Genomic DNA, 19,005 nt, shown 5'->3' on the forward strand with positions numbered 1-19,005 from the left:
TTATTGATTAAAATTGATTATTTATTATATTAAACAATTTATTTATTTATTATATTAAACAATTTATCACGGAGCCTTTCCTTATGCTAATTATTTGCATCTATAATTCGATTGTTTTGCTTCGTGTTCTCTCACAATCCAAATTATACTTAGATTGTCAAGTAGAACGATAAAGTAACGGATGAAATATATTTGTGACTAAATATTAAAATAATAATTATTGTCCGTAAAAATCGCAACGATCGAAGTGATTATTTAATATTTTGGATTCCTATAATTTAATCGATTCTCGATTAAATTGTATATTGTTTAATTAACAAGGATTGAGAAAATTTAAAGCATTGTTCGAAATATATTTAAATATATATTTATATATATTTATTTCTAATATTGTTAAAGAAATATTATAATTAGCATCAATGATCGAAAGATCATTACATAATTAAATCTCTTATCCCCTTTTATGTATCCCCTGTTTCAATTTTTAATCGCGGTAATGAAACATTACGATTCGATAAAGATTTATCGTTGCGATACAGTTTCATGTCGTTAATTATTTTTTAATTAATTAATTTTTATTAATTTTTAAAGCAAATTATGTTTCGATACTAATCGTAGTTGTGTTTAGTAAAAAAATTACAATATTCGAAGCGTTTCTCACCACTACTTTATTATTCGAGAGTCACTGTGCGAATGATGATAAAGCGGTAACGTATAGCGCGCTATTGTTTATATTTTATATTGCCAAAGTCGAACGCCGTGTTATCGATAATTCGTTGCCGAAATATTTTATATATTATAAAATACACATTAACGTGGAATATTAAATTATGGAAGTATTTTAATTTATTGATTAAAATTGATTATTTATTAAACAATTTATCACGGAGTTAATTATTTGAATTTATTCGATTATTTTACCGAGCTTTTCCGAAGTCAAATTCTATAATATTTAGTTTTGCATTTTAAAAGATTGACTTATAGCGAGCTAAATAAATAAATAAATAATTAAATAAATAATGTTGAAAAAAAAAGAAGACACATAAATAAATAAATAAATAATAGCGTGAAAAGAGAGAACATACTAATATTTTTATGTAATAAATTGTTATTAATTAAATTATTTATATTTTTATTTATATTATTTATATTATCAGAGAGACATATATGTTACCCTCTGAGAACATTCGTGGACATTGGCTTTGTAGTTCATGTTCACGTTTTTAATGTCCACAGAGGGAGTATCGCTTCCAGGGATCACCTAAAAGTGGGCCATGACATCTCTCAGTCTTCTCTCTGCTCACACTGAGCTCTCTATCTACAACATGGATGGAGGGAGCTTTCTCTGTATTAGGCCGATATTACATTTGTCGTACGACAAATTTTTTAAGCATATTGATTGGCTGCGGGATAGAAAGTTTCTAAAGATTCAAAAAATTATTATCCCGCAGCCAATCAATGCTTAAAAAATTTATCGTACGACAAATGTAAAGCCGGGTCTACATTGGTCGTATCGTAAGGTTGTAAGGTCGTAGTCGTAAAAAATTGACCAATCCCAGTTGAAGTTCAGGAGAATAAACTGTGATTGGTCAATTTTTTACGACTACGACCTTACAACCTTACGATACCAATGTAGATCCGGCTTAATATCGGCCTTATCCTATAGAAAATCACCACAGAATTAGAAAGAGACGTGTGTAATCTTGAGTGGCTCTCTGTCTCTTTTATGTTTTACTACGTGTTTTTTAAATAAAAGGTATCTTACAAAGCTGAAAAAAAAGTGATGCTTTGTTTCGATTATCTAATAAATGCAATAATTCTAAATTTAACACATGTATTTTTTAGATTCGAATAATATATAAGTGCTTTCAGGTTACAAGGTTATTATTAAATGTATTATATTTGTATATAATTTTTCTTTTAAATAATAATATTATTAAAATTATTAATATTATTAATATTATAAAATTAATAAAATATTAATAAAATTAACAAAAGACGATTTTTAAATACACATTTGCTTTTTGAAAACAGCAATTGTTTATATAGAATAAAATTTAATTTATACTATTAAAAATTTTTTCCTAATAGTAACAAGTAAAATATAAAGAGAAAAGTATAAAGAGAATAATATAAAGAGTAAAATATAAAGAGAACAGAACTTGAGAAAACAAAAAGATATTGTACCTTAAAAAATAATTATGTTCAAATAGGGACAGAGAGAATGTAATTTATAAAATATTGTCAGTTCTATGAGTGCAAGCGTTAAGAAAATGTTAAAGAATAATTTATTAAGGACATCGTGGTGTAAACTACGCACTCGGTACATGCACAAAAATGCATCTATTTCAAAAGAAGAGCTTAAAGATAAAGAATGTAATGTTGCAAAGATACGAAACATTGGCATATTGGCGCACATTGATGCTGGTTAGTATTTCCATTATGCTAATTATAAACAAAATTTACTTGATTTGTTTAAATATAATATAATTATATATTTTTTTTTTTTTTTAGGAAAAACTACTACAACTGAAAGGATGTTGTTTTATTCTGGTCTTATCAGAAATATGGGAGAAGTACATCATGGCAATACAGTAACTGATTATATGGAGCAAGAGCGCCAGCGTGGGATAACCATCACTTCAGCTGCTGTTACATTTAATTGGAAAGATTATCGGTTTAATTTGATAGATACTCCAGGTCATATTGATTTTACGATGGAGGTTGAACAAACTTTGCAAATATTAGATGGTGCAATTATAGTTTTGGATGGTTCCGCTGGTGTGGAAGCCCAGACCCTAACAGTTTCCAGACAGGCAGACAAGTACAATATTCCTCGCATAATCTATATTAACAAAATGGATAGAGCAGATGCTGACTTTGACATGAGTTTACAGTCTATTGAATCCAAATTAAACATAGAAACACTACCTATTCAAATTCCCATGAAGGAAGCAGGGATCTTAAAAGGTATCATAGATGTAATAACTATGGAAAAGTTGACATTTGATGAGAAACATCAAGGTATGAATCTAATAAAAACAAAAATAACTGATAACGATAAAAGACTATGGGACATAGTCAGTGAAAAGCGACGAATATTGACTGATAGATTATCAGGCTTGGATGATAAACTAGCTGATATCATTATAGAACAAGAATCCCTGGAAAATGTGCAATCGCAAATATTAGTCGATTCGTTACGCAGAATCACCATAAGTAAGAAAGGTGTGCCTGTAATATTGGGAAGTTCCTACAAGAATATGGGAGTACAGCCTCTAATGGATAGCGTCATTCTATATCTGCCGTCGCCGGCAAATATAAAAGATTTAAATCCATATAAATATTTCGACAACAATCTAGCAGCCAGAGTTTTCAAAATTGTTCATGACAAGCAGAGAGGTCCGATCACTTTCTTTAGAATCTATTCCGGCAGTATGAAGAAGGGCCAGAAGCTGTATAATATGACGCGCGAACAAAGCGAACAGTGTACTCGTCTATACATCGCCTGCGCCGATGATTATGAAGAAGTGGCCGAAGTAAGTCTTGGCAATATCGCGTCTGTAGGTGGATTAAAAAGCACCATCACAGGCGACCTGATGACGACGAGCATGTCCATTGGCAGTCGCGCTAAAAATATTATGCTGAAGGAGAATTTAAACCGACCGGACTACGTGAATAATTTCTTCGCGTCTGGAGCGAACCTTGATCCTGTCTTTTTCTGTTCTATAGAACCACCTTCTTTGTCAGCGCAGTCTGCCTTAGAGACTGCACTTGAGGAATTGCAGAGAGAGGATCCTAGTCTGCGCGTAAGAAATGATCCGGAAACGGAACAGATCGTTCTCGCGGGAATGGGAGAATTGCATATAGAGATCATTAAAGAGAGAATCAAGAAAGAGTATAAAATCGACGTAGATTTAGGTCCTTTGCAAATCGCCTATAAAGAAACGATTCAGGACGCCGTTAAAGACACGCTAATTATGGAACACAGGATAGGCCAGACAAGTCACCAAGTTAATATCACTATGTCCTTGATACCCAATTACGAAGGAAACAAGAAACTGCTTCTAGATAGATCTCCTGAAAACGCATCAAATATTGATAACATTCATCCGCGAGTACTAAATGCAATAAAAAATGGAGTTGATTCTGCCTTGTTGCACGGCACCAAGTTAAGTTGTCCGGTAATTAATGTTGGCGTAAAGTTGCACTGGCTAGAGGTAGGACGCAATACTTCGGACACCATAGTTTCCGCCGCTGCTTCGCAATGCATTCGAAAGGTCAGAGTCTATATTTAAAATTATATACATAAATTAATTCTATTAATGTTTAATTAAATTAATTCTATTATTGTTTGATATTATCTCAAACTTCTATTCGATTACTTTTAGAAAATAATACAATGTCTAAGATTGTCTAACGAATTCAATTATAGTTTATGAAAATTGAAATTGATGCAGATACAGACATAAATAACATAAATATGGAAAAAATTAAATCTTCATAAACTTGTCAACATAAATAAACAGAGATCAAACATTCTTAATTATCTATATATCTTTTGAAGATATTTAAATAATATAAATATTTTTATATATATACAGTTGCTCCAAAATGGAAATAGTATGTTACTAGAACCTATTATGCAATTGGAAATCGTTGCGTCAGAGGAATATTTCCCGAGTATCAATGCTGATCTCGCTCGTAGACGAGCAGAAATACAGCAAATCGACATGCGTGGCAATAATAAGGTGAATATAAATTCTTTGCCTCTTGCTCCTAACAAAATATAACTGTTTAAATTACTAGATATTAAGGTACTCATATTTTACATCTTGTAGGTGATCAAAACTCTTACACCATTATCTGAATTATTGGGATATTCAACAACATTGAGAATCATCACATCGGGTACCGCTACATTTTCAATGGAATTTAGTCATTATCAGCCAATGATCGCCGCTGTCGAGGACAAAACAATTGAGAAACTTAAAGGATTTTAAAATATATAATTACAAGCAATAATGAAAAAATATTACATATAGTACAATTTCACTTTGTTTTATTCAATCTAATCAAAATATATTGCAACATTATCATTGGTGCATTACAATCTCCATATACGATTCTCAATCACGACCACTAAGTATGATGGGAATCTGTCAATCAAATTTCATTAATCAGCTGGAGTAGTCATTCACTAACTGTATTTAAATTATTATATATCATATATAATTATGTATAATATATATAATATATAATTAAATTAAATATTGTATAATTGTTATTATTACGACTTCCATACATCACTAGTAGTCGCGCATAATATATTAATATTGCTTAAGATCATGCAAAAATGTCATATATCGTAAAATATATGTATGTATATATATTATATCATATGGAGGGATTAAATGTTATAATGTGAGATTGACTGGAAAAACCGACAGTCGCGTATAAAAACTTATTCATATCAACGCGGATAGCACAAAAGCGAGACAATAATCGTTCATTTTATACATACCAGTTTACAAAATATCAGCTTATAAATGTTGGACAAAATATAGGAATTCTCGCATTCATCTAATTTTATTCTCGCTCTATTAACTATACCTTTGAATTATGCGAACTGTGTTATTGATCAATATTAAGCGCTCAATTCGAAGAGCTTTTACGATTCCTTAACGTATTTAGAGGTTTTGAGCTAAAAACTTGTTTTTTTTCCTTACAATCTAAATTTCTATTCTCAGTATAGAATTATAGTATAAAATTTCATTCATTTTTTGTTGAATTGCTTACAAAATGACAAAATCTTTATATCATATATATATATATATTCCTAATGTATTATTTTAAACATTAAATATATCACTTGTATGCAGATGGCAAATCTGCGATAATTTTCTTTAGGGCGCAAATATCTGGCGCTCTTTCTTTTCAGATTATCTTGTTTTTCTACAATTTATCTTCACAGGAAATAATTATCTCATCATAGATCAATACAAAGTTTCAAATTGGCTCATCTATTGGCCTGTCATCGCATGGGTAAAATACTGAGACTGCATATGCCCAGGGTCATTAAAATCTAAATACAATAAATTTTTTTCTTTTCTATCAAAGATCAATGCATTCGCAGAGTATCATATGAAAATAATCGCTGTCTCAATGACAAAATTTTTTTTTACTTTATTTCTTTTTCCAAGAACAAATTTATGTTTATATATATATATATTTTTTTTTATAAGAACAAATGCGTATTTTTTACAAATTTCATAAAATCATAAGCACTGACAAATTGTCACAATAAAATGCTTTGAAGAAACGTTTTCTAACAAGCAAAATCACGTGAAAGAGCTTTTGAGAGCGATAAAAAATTTCGTTGTAAAGAGCACGCGCATAACACTTTTGCTTTTCTTTTTGTTTTCTAAAAAAAATTAAACTTTTTTCGCGTCATGGTACTTCCATTCTCATTCGGGATCGTTCTCGTTCGATCCATGGTTCGCTATATCATCGTGGCGTCACAAGCTCACGAGTTTCGGTGGATTCGCATCCGGGGAGCTGAGATCCACGGCTGACAGATTGTTCCTCTGTTGCGTCGAGCACGATGGTATCAGAGGCGTCGAGACCGGTGTAAGACCGGTGCCACCCTCCATAAGGGATTCAAAGTTAAATGGTATACCGCTGGTCGGAGTAGTAATCGGCATACCAGCCACGTCCAATGACGGCTTCATAAAGGACGGTGTTTCCACCGTTTTAAAAGCAAGCGTATCCGGTCTCTCTTTGGGTTCGGCAAACATCGTCAAAGAATTCAGTCTGTTGTTATTATCCAACCCGACCGGCAGTGAATTAGGTCTGTTCGGTCTCGTTGCTGCAGCCACTGTCGTGTCGCGCTTGACGGGTTCGGCGAAGTGATTCTCAGCCGGAAGCTCAGGCTTTATCACGGGTTTCACATCTAGCGGGGACGAAGAGCGCAGTGAATGACGGCAGACAGCTCTGTGTGTTTCTAAGATGTATTCCAATTCTTCCTTGACCTGATTCAGATGTTCTATTTCATCCTGCAAGCTTTGCTTTTTCTGTTCCAAACCCTCGGTCTCCTGTAAAACCAATATTCTTGTTATTTTCATCAACGAGACACTCGTGCTATTTTAACAACTGGAGATCCATAATTTGTGAAGCGATATTTCTCGCTAAGAATGAGACGAAATATTGCAACTATCGTGCGCACTTGTGTTTATAGATGAACACTTACTTCAAGTAGGGCATTGGTATGATCCATTCTTCGCTTGCGGCATCTCGCCGCTGCCATCTTGTTCCTTTCGCGCCGGATCTGTCGCCTCTCCTCTTCCTCGGGGGTCATCCCGACCGTTCTGGTGGGCCTTCTACCGCCCATATTGCGTTTAACTGGCTGTTGCTGTTGCGGCTGCGTTTGCTGCTGGCTCTCGATAAGAGTGGTCGTCGTCGGTGCCGGAAGATGCGCCGCTGTCGTATTTTGCGTCTGTGCCGGGGTCGGCTGTGACGGTTCTACCAGTGGTGGCACGAAGCCGGCCTCGCGACCGTGCGTCGTCGCTGACTCGCTCGTCAGCTCCAAGAACGTCTGCTCGATGCTGCGGAGGGTGGTCGGCGTCAACGTCGGCGTCGTTCTGGTCGGTACACCGCTATGCAATCCGTCTAAAGATACCAACTGTAACATAGAGATAACAAAGGTGTTGATTGAAGAGAATATCTAAAATCTTTCTTTATAAACACGTTTATCTGTGTAATAAATGAAACAAACAAGAGAGAACCTGATTTTATACTAAAACTGTTGCAATAATGAGATTATTAAGATTAATCATAAAATTTATTTTTATATTATTATATAAACGAACAAAATGATGAAATTGTGAATTATTTATACATAAAACTTGTCATACATAAAAAATCTAATAAAATTAATTAAAAAAAGAGAGAACATAAAAATACATAAAAAATCTAATTAAATTAATTAAAAAGAGAGAATCTGGTTTTATATTAAAATTGTTTCAAATGACATTAATAACATGCATTATAAAATCCTGTTCTAGCTTTATGCGTTTAGATCAAAAACAAAATAATAAAGCTATGCGAATTGTTTGCATAAATATCGGCAAAAATTGATAGAGAATTGAGGAAATTTTCTTTGTCTAAAAAGAGAAGATGACGAGCTTTCATAGAAATATGATTTTCTGGTGAAGTGATTTTGTGTTTGCGGAAAAGAACCTGCTACTAACATAGGAGAGGCATCGTTATCTTCCACTTTCCAAGCCGATATCAGCCAGTTAATCTGGCCAAGATGCCGATAAAAATATCCATGATCCAATAGCCGATAACGTATCATCGCGCCGCAGTCACAGATAAATCGTTAGAGTTACGATTCCACGGACGTGTATCATTATTGAAATCATGACAAGGTATCGCGATTAATTCGCGTAAATTTTCGCGCGTCTTTTCCTCGTTGTTTCTCGCCTCAGGCGGCAATTTACAAACGCAAAGCGCGGTAACACGTGCGTCGACGTTACGTAATGCTGTATAATTCGCTTCGAATTAAAAGCGCCGTTTCTACGCGGCACAAATTACGCTGCGATAAAGGAGAAAAAAATTTGCGGTCAACCGAATGCGATTTCATTGCGAGAGGGAGAAGGAAAGAAACGGACCGCTCGAGTCGGTCTTCGGTTACGACGATATTTAACGAGCATCTCGAATCTCAGCTCACGTAGCGACAGTCTCACCATTATCGCACCGTCCAATCGCCAGTCGGGGACGTAATCTATACGCATTGCGCGTTTCCCAGAAAGCACAAAAGGACGCAGAAAGGAGAGGACAAGTCGCGTCCTTCGCTCTCTCTCTTTCGCAGCGAGACGCGCCGCGCGGCTCGCTATCATTTCTAAAATTACAAATCGCCATCCCTGCCGTTAACGAAGGCCTCCGACGTCTCGGCCTCCCGGCGATGAAGAATGTCGGGGTTGCACGACTCAATCTGTACCATATAACGTAATGTCGAGAGAGAAAGAGACAGATGGACGATTCATCGACTACGATGAAAAAGGCCAGAATCAGTGTTTTCTTTTTATTTTCAAAGAGACTGAAAATAAAGAAAAAGATTATATATTTTCCTATTTTTCAATAATTTGGTCGATCAAGGATGCAACATACGAGCAATATTTTCTTACTGAAATTTAAAAATTAAATCAAAAATTGATCAATTTTCTATTTTATTCGAGCCAAATTCCTAACTATCAATTTTTACTGAAATTTGTATCATCTTGAAAACAAAGCAATATAAAACCGGCCACGTTGACAGAGAGAGACTGTTTCTCGCGATGTGTACGTGTGCGTAAGTGCGCGCGCGTCGTGTGTGCGGTATCGATTAATGCATCTCTCATTCGGCGAGATCAGACACCGCGAAGGAAAATACCGTAGGCAAGCGGGCGCTTCAAGTGTCATCGCTAAAATTACTTATGTTAGCGTAGCTCCGAACGGCCGATTTCGGCCACCCACCGGCCACGCTGCTTCTCACCCATCACGAACCATCGCGCGGGAACTCGAGGAATGTCCGGTGCGTTAAACTTAGGCGTTACCGAATCATGTCCGTGCGCGTAGCAGCGTCACGGCCACTGGAATTTCTCGCCGTCCCGTGCGAGAAAATGCCGAAGGTGATCTTGGGAATTATGGAAATTGCCCGCGACGATCGATCGATCGAGATCGTTTCTCGAATTTAATAGCCGAAGGATATCTCTTCGTTTGTCAGATTGTGTCTTATTGACATTTCGCGTAATGATATGAGTATTATAAACTTGTAAGATTCTTCAGAAAGGTGTACCGCGACATTCTATCAATTGTATAACTATAGGCTTATTGGAATTATATCATAATTATTAATATTATAATTAAAATTATATTATTGGTTTATTATTGGTTTTTCTGTTTCTCGCGATATAATATTAATGATTATATCAATAATCAATCGTTGCCTTACATCGAAAAGTCATTAACCATTTTTTTATTGTCCTGCTAGCCAACTTTTTCAGATCTCGACCAATCAGACTAAAAAATTTAATTTATTGCGATATTTTTTTACGCGAGCATCTTATGATTTGACGCAATAGAAAATTTACAACAATCACAGAAATGGATTATACGACAAAGATTACAAGTTATTACAAGAAGACAAATCTTGAGAAATTTCGAAAGCGAATACGCTTATCGTTGGACACTGTTTGCTTCCCCTAATCACCGAAAATGAAATAAATATCACGTGAGAAAGGTGTGGTATCGAACATGTGTCGATAGGATGATCGTAATTTCTAGCGTGTGACAGGAGAAAAATAGAAGGATTTTGCACTCTCTTTGCTTTTTTCTAAATAAAAAATAAATTTAGTAAAAATATACAATTTTAGAAGAAACAATAAAGACATCTTTTAATGCAGAAAAAAGAGAAAGAGAGAAAAAAAGAGGGAGGAAAGGAGAGAAAAAGAGAGAAATGTCTTTCCATTTTTATGATTGTCGTTGAACTGACAGTTTCTAGCATTCTCAGTGATCTTCGAACTGTTCACACTCGTATTGTTCATCATGGAATTATTTCGCTCGAATAAGTCATATGCGCATAAATTACACGTGTTGACAAGTCTTCTCTTAAACTTAAACGCACGTGAATCATTGTCGTATCACACGCGACGAGTCCCTTTCGACAGGTTTATTATTTCAATATATGATTCAAAGGCAGTAAGGTGTTAGAATCTCTTTTTTAAAATCTCTACATATTAAACATATCAAAATCTAAAAAATCCCGTTAGTAGTAAAATTTCGAACAAGTTTAAAAATCTTTCTACGAATAAAAATTAAAAATAAATGTCACTTGAATAATATTTATATTAATGAAATGTATATTAATAAAATATTAATTTGGAGAAGCTATTATATCTCAAAATATACTAAAATCTAGAAAAATATCACATCCGATAAAAATTCCTTTTAAGGCAGAGTCAGCTTCAAGTTATAGAATACTATATCCATGCAAATTTACATCCGACAAGCTAATATTGAGCCGTTGCTATAATCACCAAAATAAAAAAAAAATAATAATGAAAATAATAAAAAATGAAAGAAAAAACTACACTCATTTCACGCGAAACGAAGAGAATTTCGTGAATCGCTATCTAAATCGCGCTTTAATAGAATTTTCTCTTCTGCGACGGAGCGAGACGTCGCGCTTTTTTTCGCAAAGCTAGTTGGCTCGCACACGCGTCTTCCGTTTTGCGATACTCTTGCTCGCTCGTTCCTTCGATTTCCTCCTCCGCAAAGCGTTGCACACACACACACACGCATACGCACATATGCGACGATACAACACACGCACACGTGTATGCTGGACACGTACGGCGCACGCGGTCCGCGATTCTATAAATAAATGCGTATTCGCTGGTTCTCTCTCTAATCTGCCCTGAGAGCGCGCGTTGCGAGTCTACGGACAAAGGGCGATATCAGCCACCAGAAAGTCGTTGCGAAACGCGCATCCAGATAATGGGCCACGGTCGTGCTTGCTCGATTTGCTCCGAAACGCCGGGGGAAACGCGCGAAAGCGAGAACCACCGCCGATGTAATTCTATACCACGGAAAATAGATCCATAGAAAATAGAGCGTCGCTTCCAGACCGAGAACTAATTGCGCGATCGATATCGTGCGATTTTATCGCGTTCGAGATTTCTTTGATAAAACAAACTCTTGATTCCTTTTTTTATTAAAGAATATCAATTTTAATTATATGTGTATGTGTACTTAATAATAAATTATTAAATATTCAGCATGCATGAATATATGTATAAATACATCGTCCATCCTATTATCTTTGTTCTACAGAATTTAAATGTAAAATATAATTTTATATACATATAGCTGAAAAAGTGAAATAAAATCTTAGAATTTATTACTGTTATAATTTGTAACCATGCCAACGTCGGATTAATTGGCGATATTTTAGAAGAATTTTAGTTAGAAATGTCCTGTCATGCAGATTAATGGCCTTCACGTGTGTAGATCTAATAATAATTGAAAACGTTTCGCAATTTTATCAAGTCCTTAACATATTTCCAGATAGATAGATATTCTTGAGAAAATTAATAACTTGGATCGCATTTCGTCCATCTCAAATATCGTCGATTCGAGTTTCATTAAAGATCAAAATTTAAAAAACTAAAACAACGTAATGATTTTTCATCTCAAATCATAATATACGTGGATATTTAATAATTTTTGGAAAAATTAATAGTATAAACTAAATATAGTTTCATTTTTTTATATGATTGAGATTACAACAATATCAAAGTGAGCTCATGTATCTGACAGTTTATAGAGAAGAGAGAAACCCGGATACAAATGAATAATTGATTTCGCCCCAAAATTGATCACAAGCGATGGATTCGATGTTCATATTTTATTATTCCTCCTAAACTATCGCTATCAAATAGTCGCGTAAACGATACGCTTGCGATAGTTTCACCGAGGCGGGTGGAACTTCCAACGATATTGCACAATATTGCACAATTCCCCGCTCCTTCACATCGCAATCATCATCCCGCATAAGCCGGACTTGGCCGAATGCGCTCCGAAACGAGCTTTCTCTCCTGCAAATACGCAGAAATCGCGCCAATAGATTCGCCGGTAGGTTTGTTTAGTTGCGATTGGGCGACTCGAGACTGAATACGATGACGGTTCATCTTGTCCGAAGACAGCCCTACCGCGACCCGCCGAAATTAATCAAACGCGCCATGAATGAACGCTCTCTCATCGCGCTTCTCAAACGTGCGCCAGCCGTCGCGTTTATTTTCAGATTAGAAACGATCGTCGAGAAGATCCTTCTCTGCATCTTTAAAGGCCTTTGTAGAGTCGACAAAGAGCCATTTTATTCGCGCCGCATGATTACAATGAGATCGAATATCGTCCTCGTCGAACGCGTCCAAGAACTTGTCAGGTCGCATGTGATAAATTTTCTAGACTACATCGCGATGCGTCGCGATCATCTACAGAATAAATATTAGACATTAAGTAAGTGAGAACATGTAGAGAGTAAAATAATTAGTTTCCAATTTCTTTGATTGCTTGGAATTGAAATGGATCAAAAATTGCATCTCGTTAAGTAATGAAAGAAATCTTTTCCGTGGAGAATAAAAATACCATCAAGTCTAAGCATGCAACTTGCTTTATGTAATCATATTCCATGTGTTAATGATAATAATTCAATATATCATCTGCTTTCGCTTATTTTAAAAAAATCTGCAATTTGTCTTGCGAAGGTATTTGGAAGATATTTGTGCTCCGAGAGATAATTTCCATCATTACCTGCTGATAAAGCAGTTCTTGGGCGAGTATATTCGCAATGTCGACTGGGTCCATGGCGGTGGCTGCCATAGCTCGAGAGATCGGTTATTCGTTCAGTGTTCGTTTGTTCGACGTCGAAAATATAACGAGGTGAGATATAGCGGAGGGTAGAAGATCTCGAGAAAAGTCAAGGGCGAAGAAATGAGAGGATGGGAAAGGAGGAGGATAAGAGAATCGAGATTGAGAAAGTGTCGGAATCGAGCGAATAAATGACAATTGAATGATATCTCAGTCGATCGTTCGTTCGTAGGATCGTTAGGGCGTCGGTGTGCGCTTCGTGTGTGTTTTTCTATCTTTATCTCCCTCCCTTATATCCGCACCGCACTCGGCATAAAAAAAAAAGCTCGTTTCTTCACTTGTCGAAGAGTTTGTCGTCACCACTGCGTCCTCCACCGACGCCTCTTTAATACTGAGCGAACGACGTCGACGCCGCTCTCGTCGTGGCCTTACGCGACGACGAAACTAATCCTAAAAATAACCTTCGAATTTCGAGTATGTACGCCCCGCGATGAACACGAGATGAGAAAAAGAGAGAGAGGGAAGTAATGTGTGGGGAGAAATAACATTTACAGCCTTGTGCATGGACCATTGACCGCTAAAAAAAATCACGCTCGCAAAATTTTTGAATATTATATGGAAAAATTATATTGATTGTAATTTACATGTAATTACGGATTGTAGAAGAAGAAAGGTACTTTCATCACATCTATAAATAATTATAATTATTTTTAAAATTAATCATATTTCACGACTAGATTATATTTGTTTTATATTTTATGTACATTTTAATAATAATTATATCGAGCATCAGGTATGTTCCATGTAATGTAACAGGAGTTTAATCATTTATAATTTAAGTTAGAAAATTTCGAAAATGACATGGCGTTTCTGACAACGTTGACCCCCCAATCAGAGGTTTTCCCAGTTCGCGAAATTCCCTATTACGCAGCCGCTGTTTAGAGAGCCTTAATTAGTCCGAGTTCTAAGTTTAACACCTGTGTAAAGTCATTTGTCGTCGATGCCGGCACCCGCGAATTCGTCGACTTGGATTGGCGCCAAAAGATCTCTCACCTCGACGACGATCTCAAACATGAAACGCTTCAATCTCGAGAGATTAGGAAGACGTGTTAATTAATAATCGATACATTTATCGCGTATTCGCACAATACTCGTATCTAAAAGAAATTGCTCGACTACATCAACTAACGATCCCATTCAAAGATTTAATTATCAATTTTATTAAATAATTAGCGTGCAATTAACGCAAAAATTATATGCTCGACATCTTTGATTAATATTAAAAATATAATAAACGTTCTAAAAAAGGGACATAAATCTCTTTCAAAAAAAAACCTATATGAAAAATATAAATTTTAAAAAATGTAAAATTTATATTTCTCAAATTATAAATAGTATTTTCTTGTGCAGACTACTTTCTTTTGATTTATGTTCTTCATGCGAAGAAACTTACGAAGAAACGGAGGCTTAAAACGGTCACGTCACGTTGGATGGAGTTGTTTATCTATCATGCTGGACATTTCCAGGATGTGGCTCTTTGTATCACGTCGTTAAGAAGTGATGTAGCACCGCGTGTGTGCGTGATGTTGATAGCGAGTTTTATTTTAGAAATATATATTTTTTCGAACTTTATTGTTCTCTCTCTTCCTCAGTCTCTCATTAAAAATTGATTTAATACTATAAGTGTCGGTATATAAGCAATTCAATAAAATCTATTAAAATTAGCTACAATTTTTTTTTAAATATTATAATAAATATAATAATAAAATTAATCCCCACTCGGATAAGAAAATAAAAATTTCTGCATTAAATTTCGAGAATTAAGAATATGATGCAAAATTTTTACGTGCATGATTGACATTTATCAGAACATCAATATGTCTCGTCGAAAATCTACTCGCTTTTGTGTTATTCACAAGGGAGAGTCTATTAACATAATATGGACATTTAAAACCATCTTATCGCGCCTTGATATGAAAACACGTGGCAACCAGGTTATGATAAACAATCCGCGTGTTTGACCAGCCGAGCCTGTCACAGGCTTCGCCAACACTAAACACGCCGCTATAACGACCATTGTACGTGAAAGATTGGTATCCTATATTATGTTACCAAAAAAATTCAACGGCATATGTGTTAATAATTTTTAATCGATATTCAGAATTTTTCAGATCGCTTGAGGAAAAACAAATGAACTTTTAAGATATTTTGACGACACGTTTCACTTGTATAATTTAAAATCAAATTTATCGAAACTTTATATTAAAAAATTTATCATTCATAAATTTTCCATTTCTATTTTTTTGCGACATTTTCCATTTCTATTTTCTTCTATGCTTAAAATAACAATGTAATTCTAAAATATTGCATTTATTTTTAAACATGCATGTCTACGAAGAATATGATCCATTCTAGGCGTAAACCCATTTCCGTTATTGGCTCGAGTTTTTTTGCCAGATCGTGCTTGCAAGGAAGGATTACGCTTATTTTAATATAATAAAGCACACGTTGCGTAACAAAGTTGGTAAATCGATATGGACCGAGAATCGCAAATGCAGTATATATTATTTATTTGTACGTCTAACATTCTCTTTTTTCTCCTCCTTCTCTTTTCATTACCCTTCGCACACGCGGCTAATCATGCGACTAGATATTACGCGGCAAATAATAACTATGTACCATTATATACATCAGAATAGCATGCTCTATGAAATCGCCGGAAAAAGCGCGGTCGAAAGCCACTGCAACCTTGGATAACAAAGGAAATCTTTATCTTCACGTCCTCCGTTTTTGCTGTTTTTAACGCTTCCGTTCGCCTTTGTGTGCCATCTTAAAAACTCGCTAATAAGTTCCCAATAAAGATAATGAGAAGCGATAAGTGGAATGTAAACGTATTTTTCTCTGCCTGTGTACTGACTTTTTTATCCATATAAGGGAAAACACTTTTATTACTCGAGTAACGTAATTCCGCGCTATTCACACGCATACCCATCACTCTCTCGTCGATGGAGGAAAAATTCCAAGTTTTCTACCGATAAATGGATTATTTCTGTAGGAAATATACACGCGCGCGTTGTGTAACGTGTTTGTGTGGCGAGTTTCCGCGAGTTAAAAGAGCAATTTTTTTTCAACGGCGCGAACGTGTCGATGCCAGTGGCATGTCAAGAACAAAGAATGTAAACATGATAACGGCCGTGTTCCGAATGCATCGCAACGGCGCGGCCCTCTGTATTTTTTGCGCGTGCGAATAGCAACGTGTGCAGATAGAAAAGCGTATCGCTCGAAAGACAGAAAATTGAACCATTTTACGCGGTGAAAATTAAAATACATAATTGAAAAAAAATATATGAATAAAGAAAAAAAAAGAAAATTAGAGAGAAAGAGAAAACAAATGACAAAACTATTTTAAAACGAATAAAAGATACTGAAAAAATATTAAATATATTAGAAAAAAAGAAAGCGAGAGACAGATACTGCGTTAGATTCGTGTGAAAAATATGATGTCCAGCCACAGTTGTCGCGTTCAGGATAGAAAGGGACCCTGTCGAGATGTTTACGTGATATACAGAAAAATACAGATCTCTACAACACGATTGGGATTTCCCGGAAGACCATTACTGGCCCAACTGCCCGAGATCTACATAACTGTTGGCTAACGTCACGATTCGAAGTAGTCGAACATTTCCGCGAGATAATTTTTCCAGAAAATTAATTTTCGCTGCAATGTTTTGTGCAACGTTTATGAAATGTAACTCTTGACATGCCGCGCAGATGTACGTGAGATATGTCATTATGCGCTGCGATTATCTAGCGTGATGTGACGTCAATCAGCGTGGCGATGTCGTCATACGGCTGTTTTTCAAATCGACAGTAAACGTTACACCGCGGAATCGCACATCTGCACTGTAAAAAAAATATTGACGTATAAACTCAATATGCAATTTACCTCTTTTTCTCCCCATCGAACATTGATACATGAACTGATAGAGCAATAATTTTTTCTATCAATAACGCGTGTAAACAAAATTAAAAATTGGATTTTTGCACGTAGGTACTAGCCAAGTGTGTAAATAAAAAATGTAATATAACAAAAAATATTTTCCTATGCAAATTATATTCTTTTTTTCACGCACGCTGCAGTGTGTTATTACTCGCGGCTGCAGCGAAACTTTATAAAGTGGTTACGCGTAAAAAATCGCCGAGACAGAAAGACGTATATGCGCTATTCAATTAGTCAAAAGCATGTTTATATAAACGACGTGCGCGAAATCGAGTCTAAAGTGCGGACGGAGGAAAACGCAAGCGAGACGATAAGACGGTGAAAAACACAAGCAATAATTATCTTTTTCGCCGATGCATAAATGGAGATTGATCGGGCACGCTTGGAATTTCCCAGTACACGCGATAATTTTCCGCCGCGATCGCGAAGCGCAAAATGACGATGGTCGAGAGCGAAATCTCGCGATCTCGGCGCGATCTCGGCGAGTTGCAACGATTCGGAATTGAATTCGTCCCGCGATCGAAAGCCTCCGCTAAACGTACGAGAATAAGCTTCATTATCGACACTCGACCAAGAGCGCAGTAGCAAATCGAGTCGCGCAAGGACGCGCCGTTGAGGCTTTTATTTCGCAGCGACCTAAAATGGGAATGATTTTTCGACTCACCTTGCACGAAGAGCGGATGGACGACCTCGTGCGATTCGCGAAACTAACGTCGGGGCCCTGGGCCGCCTAACTCGAGCCGATCGTGTTTCCTTTCACAGAAACCAAGCGAGGCACGTTCCCTGCGCGTTTTCTGACAATCGTTTTGACGTCACGCGTGAGCGCGTGCGAGAAAACGTCGCCACCGTTGTCGACCTTGCGGCGAATTCGACAGGCCGTCCCCGAGAACGAGGCGAGACAGAGAGAGAGAGGAAAGCAGGAGCGAGGAAGAAGAAGACAACAAAAAAAGAGGGACGCGAAAAGAATCCAATGGCGAGCGCGACGTAAAATTTTCACGCGCGACCACGTCGGTCGACAGTCGCAGTGACACTGACAGTGCCTCTATCATCGTGCTATCGCCACATGGTCGCCACCGCTTCGGCTGTTCTCGGCCGCGCTCGGCCGCGCTCGGCTCTCGCTCTCTCTCTCTCTCTCTCTCTGTCGAGAGAGCTCGGCGCGCCGGAGCTCCTCGACTCTGCAGCGGGTGCGAGGGGGCGGGGGAGGGGCGCGCGTTGTCGACCGCGCTGGTAGGAGATACTGAAGGGATGACTTCATCGGAGCCTCGTTGTGTCGCGTTTAAGCCGCTACCAAACGACAGCGATGACAGCTATTTTGCCGATCGACTTTGCATACGCGTGGAAAAACGCGTTTGTCGCGCGTACCGATCCGAGACATCCGCTCGGTATATCCGCGATCTCGATTGGCGCCAGCGGTGCGAATGATTCATGTTTCTTCTTCGTGTCGCGAACGAATCATCGGTACCGAGAAATGCAAAATTGAACGTGAAACGTTGCGTCACATACACCGACTACTTCCTGTGTAACTATCCTATGCTATCAACTAACATTTCATGAATGCATTTCGTAGATGGATGCGAGATGCGTTTCGGAGCAGA

The 19,005-nt window shown here is 36.7% G+C and overlaps 2 protein-coding genes across 6 annotated transcripts in view; one reads left to right on the forward strand and one right to left on the reverse strand.

The window, feature by feature from the left end:
* Nucleotides 1-1,654: 1,654 nt before the first annotated feature.
* On the forward strand, nt 1,655-5,580 carry Mrrf2 (mitochondrial ribosome recycling factor 2). Of its 3 annotated transcripts, none has more exons than XM_083101147.1 (5): nt 1,655-1,693; nt 2,214-2,427; nt 2,515-4,280; nt 4,605-4,751; nt 4,842-5,580. In XM_083101147.1, exons 2-5 carry the CDS (start codon nt 2,253-2,255, stop codon nt 5,001-5,003), a joined length of 2,250 nt encoding a protein of 749 aa, XP_082957273.1. In that variant the 5' UTR covers nt 1,655-1,693; nt 2,214-2,252; the 3' UTR covers nt 5,004-5,580. The 3 variants fall into 3 exon arrangements, with proteins under 3 accessions (XP_082957273.1, XP_082957272.1, XP_082957271.1); XM_083101146.1 differs by having other exon boundaries at nt 1,660-1,756; XM_083101145.1 differs by lacking the exon at nt 1,655-1,693 and adding an exon at nt 1,743-1,880.
* Kay (transcription factor kayak) overlaps nt 5,046-19,005 on the reverse strand; it is a 33,446-nt gene continuing 19,486 nt past the window's right edge. For 2 of the 3 annotated variants that reach the window (XM_083101149.1, XM_083101148.1), the window contains exons 2-3: nt 7,250-7,681; nt 5,046-7,094 (exon numbers count right to left, since the gene is read on the reverse strand). In XM_083101149.1, the coding sequence (XP_082957275.1) occupies nt 6,519-7,094; nt 7,250-7,681 (1,008 nt within the window). In that variant the 3' untranslated portion in view covers nt 5,046-6,518. Of the gene's footprint in view, nt 7,095-7,249; nt 7,682-13,353; nt 13,813-19,005 lie in introns of those variants that run through there. The other variant, XM_083101150.1, reaches the window with a different exon arrangement.

The sequence above is a fragment of the Camponotus vicinus genome, unplaced genomic scaffold (assembly GCF_025532165.1).
Source record: "Camponotus vicinus isolate PSW18456_S1 unplaced genomic scaffold, iyCamVici1.0 SCAF_5, whole genome shotgun sequence".
NCBI classification, from domain to species: domain Eukaryota; kingdom Metazoa; phylum Arthropoda; class Insecta; order Hymenoptera; family Formicidae; genus Camponotus; species Camponotus vicinus.

Coding starts and splice junctions, on each gene's coding strand:
- Mrrf2 (XM_083101147.1), top strand. CDS start 2,253: ATGAGTGCAAGCGTTAAGAAAATGTTAAAGAATAATTTATTAAGGACA. Junction 2,428..2,514: donor ATTGGCGCACATTGATGCTG/GTTAGTATTTCC, acceptor TTTTTTTTTTAG/GAAAAACTACTACAACTGAA. Junction 4,281..4,604: donor CTTCGCAATGCATTCGAAAG/GTCAGAGTCTAT, acceptor ATATATATACAG/TTGCTCCAAAATGGAAATAG.